This window comes from Aegilops tauschii, chromosome 3, assembly GCF_002575655.3.
Source record: "Aegilops tauschii subsp. strangulata cultivar AL8/78 chromosome 3, Aet v6.0, whole genome shotgun sequence".
Classification (NCBI taxonomy): Eukaryota; Viridiplantae; Streptophyta; class Magnoliopsida; order Poales; family Poaceae; genus Aegilops; species Aegilops tauschii.
In genome coordinates, this window is record NC_053037.3 from 125,601,714 (window position 1) to 125,618,155 (window position 16,442).

At 46.0% G+C, this 16,442-nt stretch overlaps 2 protein-coding genes and 1 pseudogene across 16 annotated transcripts; 1 reads left to right on the forward strand and 2 right to left on the reverse strand.

Annotated features, from left to right (window-relative positions):
• Positions 1-4,350: 4,350 nt before the first annotated feature.
• LOC109783427 (uncharacterized) lies at positions 4,351-5,684 on the reverse strand. 2 transcript variants are annotated; one of them, XM_073510117.1, is made up of 3 exons: positions 5,229-5,684; positions 4,915-5,116; positions 4,351-4,827 (listed from the first exon to the last, which is right to left on the reverse strand). In XM_073510117.1, the coding sequence occupies exons 1-3, from the start codon at positions 5,615-5,617 to the stop codon at positions 4,474-4,476; spliced, it is 945 nt and encodes a 314-aa protein (XP_073366218.1). In that variant the 5' UTR covers positions 5,618-5,684; the 3' UTR covers positions 4,351-4,473. The 2 variants fall into 2 exon arrangements, with proteins under 2 accessions (XP_073366218.1, XP_073366217.1); XM_073510116.1 differs by having other exon boundaries at positions 5,202-5,684.
• Positions 5,685-7,370: 1,686 nt separating this feature from the next.
• Positions 7,371-9,838, reverse strand: LOC109783429 (cell division cycle protein 48 homolog pseudogene; annotated as a pseudogene).
• Positions 9,839-9,920: 82 nt separating this feature from the next.
• On the forward strand, positions 9,921-14,479 carry LOC109783425 (protein FAR1-RELATED SEQUENCE 5). Of its 14 annotated transcripts, XM_045234711.2 has the most exons (8): positions 9,953-10,030; positions 10,155-10,258; positions 10,348-10,412; positions 10,697-12,034; positions 12,108-12,236; positions 12,853-13,114; positions 13,206-13,901; positions 14,007-14,479. In XM_045234711.2, the coding sequence occupies exons 7-8, from the start codon at positions 13,265-13,267 to the stop codon at positions 14,303-14,305; spliced, it is 936 nt and encodes a 311-aa protein (XP_045090646.1). In that variant the 5' UTR covers positions 9,953-10,030; positions 10,155-10,258; positions 10,348-10,412; positions 10,697-12,034; positions 12,108-12,236; positions 12,853-13,114; positions 13,206-13,264; the 3' UTR covers positions 14,306-14,479. The 14 variants fall into 14 exon arrangements, with proteins under 14 accessions (XP_020197615.1, XP_073366221.1, XP_045090644.1 ...); XM_045234709.2 differs by having other exon boundaries at positions 9,933-10,030; positions 10,348-12,034; XM_073510124.1 differs by having other exon boundaries at positions 9,933-10,030; positions 10,348-12,034; positions 13,211-13,901.
• Positions 14,480-16,442: the final 1,963 nt, after the last annotated feature.

Below are 16,442 nucleotides of genomic sequence, written 5' to 3' on the forward strand. Positions count from 1 at the left end.
GAGGCTGACCGCGGAGGTATTTATTTCTGATGATGGTCAACCAGAACGATGAACATTTTTAGTTAACCCATATTGTATTTTTTTTTCTCTCTTGAAAATCCATTAGGATCATGCATTTTTCTTGTTGTATAACACCATCCATTTGAGGATCCATTTTTGTTCTGAGCGTCCTCCATTTTCTTGTTCTATTCCCAGGAGGAAGGCACATTATAAAGATTCAACTATTTTAGGATCTGCTACACATTTTATGCAAGAGCTAGGACGAGATGATGTGACACGCCGGATGAAAATCGAACATATCTGCTAATTTCTAGGAGACATAAATAATTGTTGTTTGAGATATTTTTGTTTGGCATATAAATTTGTATTTGGCTATAACGTTCTATGATGCATATTAGCTTTTGTTATTACCCGCAAAAAAAAAGCTTTTGTTTTGGATAAATGTATTGAAGTTCTTCCAAAAAAGAATGCAAATATCTGTCGAAGTACTTTGGAGTATTGATCATAGATATTTTAGGTTTCGGAAATTTATGTATGGCAAATATTAATTTTGATCAAGATAATATATCTCCTGTGATGCCTTTTTGCTCCACCTGTTGTTGTGCAACATTGGTATTTAGCTAGACCGTATGTGTCCAAACAGCTTCCTGTGAGGTAATGAAATTAGAGCCTAAGTGGAATTGAGAGGATTCATCCCTAGGGGATTGGGTGACAAGCAGGGATCAACCTAATCCCCTAGTGGAATAGTTCCACTTGGGGATTAGTTCCCCTACGACCAAACAAGGCCTTAGTGATTTCCCCCTTCACTCAGAATTCACAGGGATAGATAGGTCTGATTCGTGCGGGCACAAGGATAGGTAAGTCTGAGTACTGCCGTAGATTTTTTAGCTGGCCGCATGATGTTATTGCAACATGGTTTACTGAATTTTGTAGGACTTTACACTGAAAATCTCTGACATGATTTACTGAATTTTGTAGGGAAGGACATTGATGAAGAAGCTTGTTGATGATAACCTGAGGCTGCAGAAGATGATCATTGATAAGGACAAGGAGATAGGTTTGATGAAGGAACAGAGGAAGAGAAGCAACAGAACAAGAAAACGAACTGAATGAAACTATTTTGTGTGTTTGGGGTTTGTGCTGTTCCTGTCATGTATGCTGTGGTGGCTTTACTCGGTAGTAGATTCGTTTGAATGTTGGTCGGTAGAAGTGAAAGTTGTTATGTCGTGAACAAATTATTGCCAGAATACAATTTGCATCTTTTGTGTACCAGTGCAATGTTGTTCCTGTTGTGAGATGTTGATTTTTAGAGTGTACAATTTTGGTCACAAAATTGGTGTTTGATGTGGTCATTAGTCAGAACAATCATGAAAAAATTGGAAGATTTTGCTGTGCTTTTGTTTTCTCCGCGACTTCCCATCCCATATCCTCCTTTTCCATTCTTACTTCTTTGCAGCAAAATACAAAAAGTGTGAAGTCCATGCAAAAAGAAGAAGTAGAAACAAGAAGCCAAAACGTTTGGCAAAACGACCCTGAATGTGTAGTTTCCTTCTATTTTGTTTTCTATGTGGAAAAACATTTTGAAAAATTCCCAGATTAAATATAATGATACTGTGCATTTTTAAAGAATTGTTTCAATTTTTGTTGGAAACTTTTATTTTTTTGGCCAAATTTTGACACGAAATGCTCCTGAATGTGTATTTTCCTTCTAGTTTTTTTATGTGGCAAAACGTTTTGAAATTCTCCTAGATTAAGCATAATGGGAGTGTTCATTTTTTAGAACTGCGTCAAAATTTTCTGGAAACTTTCAAATTTTTGGCCAAATTTTGACTCAAAATGTCCCTGAATGTGTATTTTCCTTCTAGTTTTTTTATGTTTGTCAAACTTTTTGAAACTTCCCCTGAATATAAGGGTATTTTTCATTTTTGAGAATTTTTTCAAAAACTTCTGGGCACATTCATTTTTTGGGCAATGTTTTTTATACCACTTAGCTACCATTAGACCATCATGGACACTTCATATATTCAAAAGACGAAAATATCTGAAAATGGCACATAATTGAAGAACTTAGGTCTCTCTCATAGCTTAGGTTCAGTACTTGAGCTCGAACAAAATGTCAAGTTATCTCAGACAAGCAAGTCTAACAGGACATAAGAAAAAATAGTAAGTTTCATCTAGGACAGCCACATATAGACCAATTTCTTCTATGAACTCCAACCAGACAGCCAGTTCATAGCTGAACTAGGATGACACTATATCCCACATATCAGTGTACACCAAAAGCCACCGTTTGCTGTAGTATATAGTAAGAACTGAAGTAACATGATACAACAAAAGCCACTGTTTGCTGTAGTACATAGTAAAGATTACAAAATAATTTAGACTCATCTGCAATTTACGACTTCTTGACCTTCTTGCTATTTTACTTTTCTTTCAGTGAATCAACATTGCAGAACGACTAGTTAATGTATTACATGACACATTTTCCGAAACTCGTGACTGAATCTTTAAAGCATTTCAATGACAGAAGGAAGAGCATGAAAGTCAAACTTTGTTTGGACAAGCAGTTAAGCCTTAAGATTTTTTAGAGAAAAGGAGCACCAGGCCCCCAATTCCATTTTCATGAAACTGATAGGTTAAGCCTTAAGTTCCAATCCACCATGCTCTTTTCAAAAATTAATTTCCCGAAAGCAGGAAGCCATGTGAGAGATTTGTTCGCCTCTACGACCATTTGTCCGGCTTGCGACGACAAGCCGGGCTAACCGAGCATCACGGCAGTGGGCCGCACAGGCGAGGAGACAGCGTCCAAAGACCTCGCCCCGAAGGGTATACTGTGAAAGGCCGGGCTGCATGACATTCAGTTTTTTTTTCCTATACAGAGGATCAGACCACGGCCTCTGCAGACATGACATTCAGTTAGGTAGAACCAATGGCCTTAGGAAAAGGCTGGTACAAACAACTCATTGTTGGCTAACAAACGTCTCTCTGCAACTAAGTCTGTTGGGAGCCATACGTATCAGACACAAGTTGCTAAGCACCGGCAGGAAATATTTGCCTTCAACTCTAGTTCTTACAGGTTCAGTAATAAGAAACTCATGTTCTTACAGGTTCACGTATCCGACATATGCAGTGACATTCTGAATCTTGTGCAGGAGCAGAGGGGGGTTGAGAGAGAAGCGTGCTAATTGCGTGCAATCAACGGTTCAGTTTACGGCTTAGTCTAATTTTCAGAGTCTTATTCCTGCCTACAAATGAATGGAAAGCACAACAGAGAGCTTCTTGTTTCATCAACTGTATTTATATAATGTATGTAAATAAATTTTTACTAACGAAAATCTTTACCTAATAATAATAATAATAAAATTTGGGTTTCTGCCCGTACGTTGTAGGCCTTTTTGCAGAAAAGTCCCTCCGTTTATTAGAATTCAACCCGCCATCCTATTTTAAGTGGGTACTAGCAAAAGAGCCCGTGCGTTGCAACGGGAGAGAAAACATAACACACGCTCTTAACTCAACAACCATCACTCAAGACCACAATAGGTTCATCTCCTTTATTTTTGCGAGGCATCATATTTGTGTTGCCGCTTATCCTCCTTCTCACCCTCGCCGGCGATGGCCTCCGTGTTCACACAAAACAACAAAAAACGTGGGTTGAATATGGTTAATCCTAAGGCGTCTATCTCCCCCTCTCTCCTCCCTCTCCCTCTCTCTCTCGCTTTCTCTCACTCTCGCGATGAGAAATCTGTTGTTTTCCCCTGCGACATCTTTCAGAGGTATGCATGTGTAGTTATCGATATTTTCTTTTCCCTATATGGTTATAGTGGGCTGTTTATTTGCAATCTGGATCGCCGTCGGTATAAAAAAGGATCTTGCGCTATAAATTATAAGTTTGCTTCCATAACAATATTTTAAAAATATTTAACAGGTAAAATTAACATCATATTTAGATTCCACACATTTTTCTAATAAAATTTCATATATAATATGTTAAAATCGAAGTTACGGTTTAAAAGATACAGATAATTTAGAAAATCATTTGGTTTGACTCAAATATATTCCAAAATAATATTTAAAAATACTTAACAGATAAAAATAATCTCATATGCATAATCTACATATTTTTCTAATCAAATTTCATATATAACATGTTTAAATCGAAGTTACGGTTTAAAAGATATGGATGGTTTTAAAAAGCATTTGTTTGACTTAAATATGATCCGCGGATGAATTACCTAAAACATCAGGGGGGTTTCGAAAAATGTAAAATAACGGTTTGGATGTGACTTAAATCCGGACGGCGGGTTGAATTTTCTGAAACAAAGGGACATTTTTCTGAAAAATGCCGTGACGGACGAAAGGAACCCAATTTGCTTTATTTTTATTATTAGGTAAAGATATCAGAAAACGCTTCGTTTTTACAAAAACAACCCTGCATTAGTTACAATCCTACCCGCGATCCTTAATTAAACTGCTTCACCGCGTTCTCCACCGCCGGGTACCGGCCGCCGCTTGCCGTCGGCGTCCACGCCGTAGGAGACAGCGAAGGGGTGATGCGTCGCGGCGGAAAAAAAGGTAGGAGGCGGGGTCAGCCTGCTGGTTTGCCAGCGCCGGAGAGGCTCGTGGCAGGGAGCTCCTCTCCTCTGCTTCAGGCACAAGTCGGTTAAGCGCTCGGGCTGCAGAGCTACGGGGCGGGGGGCGAAGGGTGGCGAAGGCGCTGGATGGGACTTGGTGCAGGTCTCCGGCGAGATGGAGATGGCGTGGAGGGGGTCTGGATGCCGGTGGGTCCTTGGCCGGCGGCGCTCCGGCATCGGGCGGCCATGGCCATCTCTTTGCAGAAAAATAGAAGACAGAGAGAGCTCTTAGAGAAAAGAACGGGATAGAGAAGAGAGATGGAGGAAGAAGGGGAGGGCTCACCGACGTCACGTCTTGGCTGGAGACGCTCGGCAGCGAGCTGAAGAAAGGGAAGCGGTCGTGGGGCTCCTGGTTCCTAGGAAGTGCGAGCATCGAAATGTTGCTCAGGGGCTGCCGTGCTCGCGCGCGAGACCGACCCATGTCTGATTTGGATTGAAACGAAGAACGATGGCATGCTTCACCAACCAAAAATGCGGAAGTAGACCTGGGAGGAAGGTCACGAACAGTTGAAGAGGAAAGAGAAGCGTGAAATCCAAAAAAGAGAGGGGAGAGAGCCAATTTGAAGATACAGAAAAAAAGGTCCGGGGTCAAGATACAGAGGAAAGGACTTCCGCCGGGACGGCATGTTGGCATGCCATGGCCGCCCATCCGATGGTGGGGTCGCAGTTGAATTACACGAGTACGAGCGTGGCTGTCGGTGCTGGAGCGCACGGCCGGAGCTAGAGGAGCCCTTCATGGTCGGAGGAGCGGGGATTCCCGGCGAGGGGAGCAGCCATCGCCATGGCCGGGTGGTGCGGGGATCCGGGGGAGCTGGGGGAGGGGGAGGCGGGTAGCCAGCGCCCATGGCCGGGGGTGGTGCGGCGTGCGGGGATCCAGTGGAGTGGGGAGGGTGGGGGTGGAGATCCGGCGGCGTGCGGCGCGGCAGTGGGTGTAGGCGGCAGGGGCGGCGTGACCCAGGGGAGGTCCGGTTGTGGACAACTGCCATCACGGAAGAGAAACCGAGGATTGCGAGCGACAAGTCCAAGGAGCGCTACCGACGCGGCTGCTAGTTTCTTCTAGACCAGCTAACGCGTGTGTGGCTAGCTTTATCTTTAGACTAGCGTGCACACATGTCACAATTTCTGTTTTTTTTTTTCTTTTTGCCATTTAAAGAAAACAATTCCTGCTTTTTGTAGTTTGGATCTTTTTCCTTTGCGAAATTAATACTTTGGATCCTTCACGCACCGATAAAAATCTTCGAGTCCATCACGCGAAAGTGTTAGAGCATTTACAGCCAAACATCTTCAATCCGTCTCAAGACGGTTGGGTCACGAAAATTCGACTCAGACGGGCGCCTGGGTCTTAAACGCCCGGGCCGACCGGCACCCTCATATAGCCTAAATATGGGCTGGATATGGGGGTGCCCGGGCGCGTCCTCCACGTCAGACCTGACCCACGCTGTCTCACCCAACCCTTTATATATTCCTTCCCATCCGCTCGCCGAACGAAACCCTAACCACTTCACTTCACTTTCCTCTGTTGATGTCCCTCATGAACTCATAATGACTGGCTACTAAAAAAACACCATACATACATGGAGAAGAATTAGATAATGTTACACTAACATCTATACACATGTTAGGGCACACGAGACGAAAACATATATGCTTGCACATCCAGTAAAGTAACATATAGAATAAATTGTCTCCAACTGATCCCGGTTCATACAGTGCATAATAAACCAGAAAGGAGCAATTAATAGAATAGTAATATGGTGTGTCCTTAAGAAAGGAAAGAAATTAGGAGGAATAGTATCAGGCTGGAAGGAATGGAATTAAGAGAAAGATTAAAACTCTCATGACGGAGAAGGAAAGAATAAACTCCGTTCTTGCTAGGGACAAAAAGGAAATAGTACGATCAGAAATTAATATTTAAAATGTTTTTGCCTTCTGAAAAATGATGTGTAATTATTAGAAATCATTCGTGCATTTTAATTTATTTTGCGAAGTTTTAAGAAAAGTTGTCACGTGTTAAACTAATATTCATATAATTTTAAAATTGTTCACCCTTTTCTGCAAGAAAACGTTTCTGTTATTCTAAAAAGTGTTCACATGCTTAAAAAATCGTAATTAAAAAATATACATCCTCTTTTAAGAAGTCCATGTGATTTAAAAAAATCGTAATTAAAAATATCCATTCTCTTGTAAGAAGTCCATGTGATTTAAAAAGATTATATTTTTTTAAAGAATATCGATGCATTTTGAAAACTAATATACTTTTTTAAAGTGCATGGGCGTAGGAGGGATAGTGTGTGACTAGGTGTAGGTTGCAACGGGAAGGGCGGACGTCACGTCCAGCTCACCGATTAGTTTTAAAACTATTAGAAATTCACTTTGTGATGGTGTGGTTCAGTGGCAAGTGTGAGTGGGTTTAGGGTTTAGGCGGTGGCCAAGATCGTCACCATGGGATTGGCCGCGTACGGACGCAATGTGATCAGATGGACACCACAATCATAGTTGATGAAGGCGGGAATGAGGATAAGCAATAACATGAATGAGGCGGTATGTCAAAATAGATATCATGGACATAAGTCATGTTTATTATGCTAGAAGCATGTGTTTTATTCTCCCGTTACAACGCACGGACATGTTTGCTAGTTATATGCATGGACAGAAGTGATCGACGAGAGAAAACAGAACAAAAACATAGTCTATAATATTCAGGTACTCCTACTTCATGTTCTAACAATGGTTACTGGATCACTTGTACAGATCGTCTTCATCCCCATCAGCTGCTGCGGAGGTGTCGACGGCAGCTTCTGCCGCCTGTGGCTGCGCCGGAAAGCGAAACTCAGTGCCGAACCCCCTAGACTGTTGCAGCGTCTGCGCAAAGGCCTGTTACTTCCTGATGGCGGCGTCGCTTACACTCCGCCTCGCGTACTTCATCGACTCCTTGAAGTGAGCCACCTTTATCTCAGCCACCTCGTCTTCCAGCCCGCCGTCCACCTCCATGGTGTCTTTCCCCATCCTCTGCCTCTCCATGTCCTTCTCAATGTCCTCCCTGATGGCGTACTTGCACGCCCTCTAGCAGATCTCTGTGATGTCGGCGCCGCTGAAGCCGGAGGTGAACCTTGCGAGCGCTCCGAGGTCGACGTCCTTGGCCACTGGAGACTTCCTGAGGCAGGCCTTGAAGATCTGGTGCCGCGAGGCCTCGTCCGGCAAGGGGATGTAGATGAGCTGGTTCAGGACCCTGTCCGCCGCGCTGCCGGCATCGCCCACTCTGCCACCCCTTTGGGTAGCAATGGAGTCGAGCTCATCGAAAAACAGCACGCACGGCGCAGACTGACGTGCCTTGTCGAAGATCTCGCGCACGTTGGCCTTGCTCTCGCCGAACCACATGGTGAGCAGCTCTGGCCCCTTGATGCTGATGAAGTTGGCCTGGCACTCGTTGGCGATAGCCTTCGCGAGCAAGGTCTTGTCGCAGCCTGGTGGCCCGTAGAACAGGACGCCCTTGGACGGCGACATGCCGAACTTCTCGAATTTCTCCGGGTGCTCGACCGGGTACTGGACGGTTTCTTGCAGCTCCCTCTTGACGCCGTCGAGGCCGTCGATATCGGTCCAGCTGACATTCGGCACCTCCACGACGGTCTCACGTAGCGCAGACGGGTTCGTGCCGACGAGAGCCGTCTTAAGGTGGTCATTGGTGACGGCCATGGAGTTCAAGATCTCGGCGTCGATGGTGTCGTCCTCTAAGTCGATGACGTCCATCTTCTCCCTGATGCACTGCAGCGCCGCCTCGGTGCAGAGCGCGGCCAAGTCGGCGCCGACGTAGCCGTGCGTATCCTTGGCAACCACCTCAAGGTTGACGTCCTCGTCCAGCTTCATGTTTTTGGTGTGGATGCGGAGCACTTCGAGACGCCCGACCTCGTCTGGCACGCCGATGTCGATCTCGCGATCGAACCTCCCGAAGCGCCTCAAGGCAGGGTCGATGCTGTTGGGATGGTTCGTGGCGCCCATTACGATGACGTGCGCGCGGGCCTTCATGCCGTCCATTAGAGTCAGCAGCTGGGAGACGATGCGCCTCTCGACCTCGCCGTGAGTCTTCTCCCTGTTCGGAGCAATGGAGTCGATCTCGTCAATGAAGATGATGGAGGGCGTGTTCTTCTCGGCCTCCTCGAAGGCCTTCCTCAGGTTGCTCTCGCTCTCTCCGGCCATCTTGGACATTATCTCTGGGCCGTTGATGAGGAAGAAGAAGGCCCCGTTCTTGTTGGCGACCGCGCGGGCGATCAGCGTCTTGCCGGACACGGGAGGGCCGTACAGGAGGATGCCCTTAGGCGGCTTCACGCCAATGCTCTTGAAGATCTGCGGATGCCTGAGTGGCAGCTCGACAAGCTCCCTCATCAGAGTCAGCGGTTTTCCCATGCCACCCACGTCGTCGTAGCCGATGTCGTCAAGCCTCTCCTCGTCCTCCCGCTTTACCGGCTCGCCCTCGCAGAAGATCTCCGTGTCGGGCGCCACGATGCAGTACTCCACCGCGGGGTCGATCTCCATGACCTTGAACTCGACGCTCCGCATGCCGCCACGCACCAGGAAGAGGTCGCCCTTGTGGAGCGGGCGGTAGGCGTCCACGAAGTAGGGCTTGAGGTAGACGTCGAAGAGGTTCCCCGCGATGCCCTCGACGGTGTCATCCAAGGGAAGGATGTGCACGCGTCTGCCGAATTCGGCATCGTGGCACAGGTGCACGGACACGACATCGGCGATGCGCACGCGCAGGTTGGAGCGGGCCACCTTGTTGATCCTCAGCTTGTGCTCCTCGCAGGTGTCGTCGGGCAGTGCCATGCAGACCGTGTTGTGGCGGCGCTTGCCCTTGAGCAGCACGATGTCGCCTTTGAATATGGAGAGCTTCTCCATGGTGTCAGGGTGGAGGGTGCACACGGAGTTATCGTCGTTGGTGGCGGCCTCCTCCACCACCAGCCGGTTCGCCGCCTTCTTCAACGTCGCCGCGCTCGCCATCGCCTTCAACTCTCTTTGCTCGACTTGCTGCGTCTCTCGTGGATTACTACTCTCGTTGGATTGGATGTCGAGCGCTAGTTTGCGTTCGTGTTGCGGTGAAGAGGATACCTGGGTCAGCCCCCCTTTTGAAGGCCCGGCCTGAAGAATTCGACTCCGGTTGGAAGGCCCATAGGCTCGCGCACCTCACACGTTCCGAGTCGAGATTTACTCAAAAAAAAAAACATTCGGAGTGGAGACCGTTCACGTCATATTCGTCCACGTGTAGCTGCAAATTAAGGCTGAGATGGATGTGCACGTGAGCGGCAGGGGCTTGCTGGAGTCCATGCATGAACAGCGGTGAGCGCTGAGAGGAGGGAGGCGTGCTGCGCTGGAACGGCAGGAGATAGAAGAAAGGGGGGAACGGGGAGGTGCTCGCCATCAGCCTTCACCCGTTGGGCCCGTCCCCGACGGCGACCTGAGCTTCTTCTTTTCTTTTCCCTCTGCCAAATTGATGTGAGCTCGTGTCCTCAATTCATCTCCGCCTGAGTCCAGGATGGTGGCCACTGCAGCGTACGGCCGGAGGCGCCAGCGACCTCAGGCACCCATCACTGGGCGGTGACCGACGCTTATTCTTCCTCTCCCTCCGTCAACATTATGTGTGCTCATGTCCTTCATGTTTTCTCCCAATCCGTCTGTCTTTATTTTTCTGCCTAAATGCTATCTACACATTTACGTGTTGTGGCAGTGGGGAGATGGAGCCTGGCCGAGGGGGAGATAGATGAAGGATGCTGCTAAAGTGGTTTCCCAACTGTAAGATCCGTTATCCCTCTTTTGATTCTCATCCCCAATTTCATTTTGCGCAGTTTGTGTTTGTCATACTGGGTTTTATTTTGTAAAGGAGTGTGTCATACTGGATAATGCTCCAAGACTAATTAATTATTTTCGTAACCACATTGAAGAAATTAGTTTGTTGCTTTGATGTCGTGTTTGTTCGCCAATGCTGATTTTTCAGGCTGGATCATCATTTGTGAGTGCCATTCTTAGCAGTTTAGTATTTGGCGGTTCAGTCTATTTACCCTTCATTTGTTTGGTAGTTTGGAAGAAGGAAGATTTGATGAGGGATATCTACACTTCTGCCATAGATCGGAGGCGAGATTAGAGGGAATTTGCTCATTCAGTTCTGAAGAATTTGTGGTGGATTGCGTTTCGTAGTGTATGTTGGGGTTCTGCCAACAATCGAGCACGCAACCATATGTAGTTTCCCTGCAACTTTGTTTATCATCAACTTAATTTATTTATTTCCTGTCATATAGTTCTTCATTATCATTTATCCACATATGAAACTAGCCTTTAGTATTTAGATTCAGAAGCACACTTAGCATTGAAACTGCATGTCCATTTGTTTCTTCAGTTTTCTGTCCATTATATGCCAACCTTCCTTGCCCTTCCTACTACCCAATTTCACACTAAGAATCTCTTGAGTCATGTTTATATACACTTGCTCATTTGCTTGTGTGTTAATTCATTCTTCAATCAGTCTTCATATTCATTGATGAAAATTACGTTGTTAGTATTCATTTATCTTTCTTTCTTCTTTGGTGTTATTCTGAATAATCAATGTCTCTCTTCTCAGTTTTTTCAGTGTTTCTTTTTACCATGTTAGTCACCGAAGAAAAGTATATTCTTAGTCCCCAGTCGCTGTTTCATCAGAGTCCTTTTGAGCAATCATTCCCTCTTTTTTATTTCATTCACTTTCGTTAGTCTTGGGGCTGTTCTCCCTTTCTTTGTTTAGTCCTCCTCCATTTTCTCATGAGAACGGACTTTTAGATCCCGGGTGCCTAGACACCCGGTTATCTGGACCGTTCGTCCATCTCTGGTGCGTTGAGATGTGTGCCAAGCTGAGAAACGAATCAATATAATACCAGGCTGAGAAACGAATCAATATAATACCAGGTCTGCTTCTTGATTAGGCGCGGGATGTTCGACAGCACCGAAATAAACTATGCCTAGTACAGCCGTGCTGCTACACACCTGACACCTGCACCCACCTACTAGTAAAGAAAAATCGCAGTTGATACGACATGTCTGCCTGGCAGAGTATTCGGAGGGAGATATATGTGTCGGCCATTCTTTCAAACGAGCGACTAGACGTGTCGTCTTGAATCCACTCAACTCCGTCTTCCCCATCCTGCGCCGTACAGTAGTGATCCCCATTCTCAACTCCCCGTGCCCTTCTGGTTCACCTTCCATCTTCCCCGGCGGATTGCATTTCAATCTATGGACTCCCACGTCGAGGATGCGGAACGGTATGTCCGCGAGGCAGGCGACGGGCCCGGCACTGCAATTGAAGCGGAAGGATATCAATTCGCGGCTCATGGGATTGATTTTTTCGCATCTATAGCCGCCGGCCTGGATCTGCAATCAACACCCAGGTTAGTTCGTCGCCCTTGTACTGATACATCGAGTCTTCTGACATCGAAAACTTAAACGGACCATGAAATACAGATCGAAAGTGGTGGATGGTGGTTCTTTTGTTACGATTTCGGGCGATGTTCATACATCCGATGCAGCGGCGACCCGGCAGGACAGGACGAACTCTTGTCAATACCCACCAGCTTGTGGATGGAAACGTAGGTAATTCATAAGTTCAGCTGTATCTAATTTCAGACGTTGATTCTCGATTTATGAGAACATCATTCACAAAGTCCTCATGATAAAAATGCTGGATTGCAGTTTTGTGTCTGGATTATTTAGCATTCAGACACATGGTGGAGTAAATGTGTTCTGAATGAACAAGAGCACATATGATTTTCTTGTTTCTAAACAATATTCAGAAGCGAAGCAGGACTATGTTAAACTTGAGAAATAGTGTTGTAGTAGGCATTTCAGTGAATCCTTGCAACCAATTCCTTGTGTTTGGAAAACGATGCCCGAGGTTTGCTTGGTTCAATGCCATTGCTCCTGATTTGATTTACTCAGACTTCAATTTATAGTAGTGCAATGTCCTTTTTCTTTCCATGTAATGGTTCAGTCATAGTATGTTATTTACATTCTCAGTAATTTTGAGTTATTTAGTGTCATTTTTGGGTGCATGCTTTCAAAAGAAGAAACCGGTTTTATGTGCTAAAATAGATAGTAACAAGAACATTAATAATCGTGTTTTTCATGGCTAATATACAGACTGCATTATGAATAATGTGAATTGAAGTGATGCCACACGTATTGACTAGTTTGGTAGTCATACATACAGGAATCAAACGGGTGACAGGCTCACAGCAAGGGCAATGCCAAGCAAGTTCACATCTATTGAAAGATGTCTGCTAAACTCTGAAGGTAAACATGCTCCTGATACATTTGCCCCTATTGTGGGGTCATCATTCGACTCCTGTCAGTAAGCGTATGAGCAGTACAATTTGTTTGCTTGGGAGAATGGTTTTGGTATTCGACACGGCAAGTCTAGATGGGGAGATGGACGATACCAGCTAATGCATGAAATTGTGTGTCAATGCCAGGTTACTATTTACACCGTCACTGTACTGATTTTTTGTCAACGTTTTTTTATATATGTTTCATCTCTCACAATAATTCCATCAAATGCAAAAGTGTAGGGCAAACCATAGAAGGAGAATTCTGTATCATGTAAAACTCAATGCAAGGCAAGGATGAGGCTTCTTCGTACAGAAGACCATGGTTGGTGCGTTAGCATCTTCAGTAATGAGCATAACCATCATCTGTCTGGAAATCGAGAGGAGACAAGGGAATGGCATTTACACAGTGAGATCAACCCTGTACTTATGAACTTCATCAAGGATTTGAGAGAGAACAATATCAGTCTCAGCAAGGTGCACAACATACTAAATGCAACACATGGTGATCAGGCTGGTGCACCGTTCCGTAAGCAATCTTTAAGGTATCTATGCTCTCGGATTGCTCAGGATGCGATATCTGACGACATGGAAAAAACTGTAAAATTGCTAGATGAAATGAAGCGTGTGGATCCAAGCCTGTCAGTTTTTTTAGAAATCGATCATGAGGGTTCCCCTAAGTTCATCTTATGGTGTACTGGGAAGAATAAACAGGATTATATGTACTTTGGTGACGTGGTCACTTTCGACACAACATACAAAACCAATCTTTATAATATGCCGTCTGGTATTTTTGTTGGCGTGAACAATCACTACCAGTCAACCATTTTTGGAGGTGTGCTCATGCGCGAGGAAACAGTAGCTGGATTCGAGTGGGCTTTCGGAAATTTTGTTGAAGTTATGAATCGGAAACATCCGGTCACCATCCTAACAGGTTGATGCCGCATGGATATTACCATAATGTTGTATTTCATCTTAATATGTTTGCTGTGAAATTCGTTGGATCTATTGAGTTGACTGATTATATATGCATGTGCAGATCAGTGTAGAGCGATGAAAGGTGCAATAAGAAATGTACTTCCAAATACAAGACACCGTTGGTGTAAATGGCATGTGATCAAGTGTGCTAAAGAACATCTCGGAGGTGTCTACAGCAAGAAGAGTTTATTCAAAGAAGAATTCCACAGACTCATAAATGAGGTCCTTTGTGTTTCCGAGTTTGAGGACAAATGGGCCGAACTCCTGGATAAGCGGACACAACCATACATGGACCTGTTACAACCATTAACACTTGTACCAGGTACATACGTCCAGTTAGGTGTTTCTAGTACAACATGATTAGAACGCGCAGTAGGTGTTCCGGGTACGAGTTGCGGCCATGTTATGCCTGAGTGTGTCCTAGGCGTTTGAGGCCCCAAATTTTTTGTTCGTGGTTGTAGATGCTATTATCACTTGTATCACGTACATATGATCGTTCATGTGCTCCTGGTACAACATGATTAGAACGCGCCAGTAAATGTCCCGGGTACGGGTTGCGGTCATATTGTGCCCGGGCGCGTCTGCGAGCGTCTGAGGGCCCGAATTTGCTTTCTATGGTTGTAGATGCTATTAGCACTTGTATCAGGTACATATGCCCGGTCAGGTGTTCTTGGTACAACATGATTACAACACGCCAGTAGGTGTTCCTGGTACGAGTTGTGGTCGTCTTGTGCCCGGGATCGTCCGCGAGCGTTTGAGGGCCTGAAATTGCTGTCTATGGATGTTGATGCTATTGGCACTTGTACCAGGTACATATGCCTGGTCATGTGTTCCTGGCACAACATGATTAAAACGCGTGCAGTAGGTGTTCTGGGTCCGAGTTGCGGCTGTGCTGTGGCCGGACGCGGCCGCGAGCGTTTGAGGGTCCGAATTTGCTCTCTGTCACTATAGATGCTATTAACACTTGTATCAGGTACATATGCCCGGTGAGGTGTTCCTGGTACAACACGATTAGAACGAGCTAGTAGGTGTTCCGAGTACGAGTTGCGGTCATGATTTTCCCGGGAGCGTCCGTGGGCGTTTGAGGGCCCGAATTTGACGTCTGTTGCTGTAGATGCTATTGGCACTTGTACCATGTACATATATGTGGTCAGGTGTTTCTGGTACAACATGATTAGAACGCTCTAGTAGGTGTTCCGGGTACGAGTTGCGTCCATGTTGTGCCTGTGCACGAGCGCGAGCGTTTGATGGCCCGAATTTGTTGTATGTGCCAGTTGATGCTATTAGCACTTGTACCAGGTATATATGGCTCGTCAGGTGTCCCTGGTACAACATGATTAGAACGCCCAGTAGGTGTTCCGGGTACGATTTGCGGACGTGCCGAGCCCTGGCGTGTCCACGTGGGTCTGAGGTCCCGAATTTGCTGTCTGTGGCTGTTGATGCTATTAGCACTTGTACGAGGTACATATATATGCTCGGTCATCCTTTCCTGGTACAACATGATTAAAACACGCCAGTAGGTGTTCTGGGTACATGTAGCGGCCGTGTTGTGTCCGGACGTGTCCGCGGGCGTTTGAGTGCCCAAATTTATTGTCTATGGTTTAGATGTTATTTGCACTTGTACCAGGTACATATGTGTGGTCAGGTATTTGTGTTACATAATGATTAGAACGCGCCAGTAGGTGTTACTGGTACAAGTTGCGGCTGTGCCCTGCCCGGACGCATCCGTGGGCGTTTGAGGGCCCGAATTTGCTATCTATTTGCTGTAGATGCTATGAGCACTTGTACAATTGTGCCAGGTACATATGCCCGGGCAGGTGTTCCTAGTACAAGTGCTTATAGAACGTGTTAGTAGGTGTTCCGGGTACAAGTTGCGGCTGTGTTGTGCTAGGGCATGTCCACCGGCGTTTGAGGGCCCAAATTTGGTGTCCATGGATGTAGGTGCTCTCACCACTTGTACCCGATACATATGCCCGAGGCAGGTGTCCCTAGTACAACATGATTAGAATGTGTCAGTAGGTCTTCCGTGTACGAGTTGCGGCCGTGCTGTGCCCGGGCGCGTCCACGGGCATTTGAGGGTCCGAATTTGCTGTTTGATGTTGTAGATGCTATTAGCACTTGTACCATATACAAATGTCTGGTCAGGATTTCCTGCTATGACATAATTAGAACATGCTAGTAGGTGTTCCGGGTACAAGTAGCGGCTTTGATGTGCCCGGGCGCGTCCGCGAGCGTTTGAGGGCCTGAATTTGCTTTCTATGGTTGTAGATGCTATAAGCACTTCTATCTGATACATATGCCCGTTCAAGTGTTCCTGGTACAAGATGATTAGAACGTACCAGTATGTTTTCCGAATACGAATTGGGGCCGTGTTGTGCCCGGGCGCGTCCACAGGTGTTTAAGGCTCGAATTTGCTGTTTGTGGTTGTAGATGCCATTAACACTTGTACCAGGTATATATGTCCGGTTAGGTGTTGGTAGTACAACATGATTAGAAT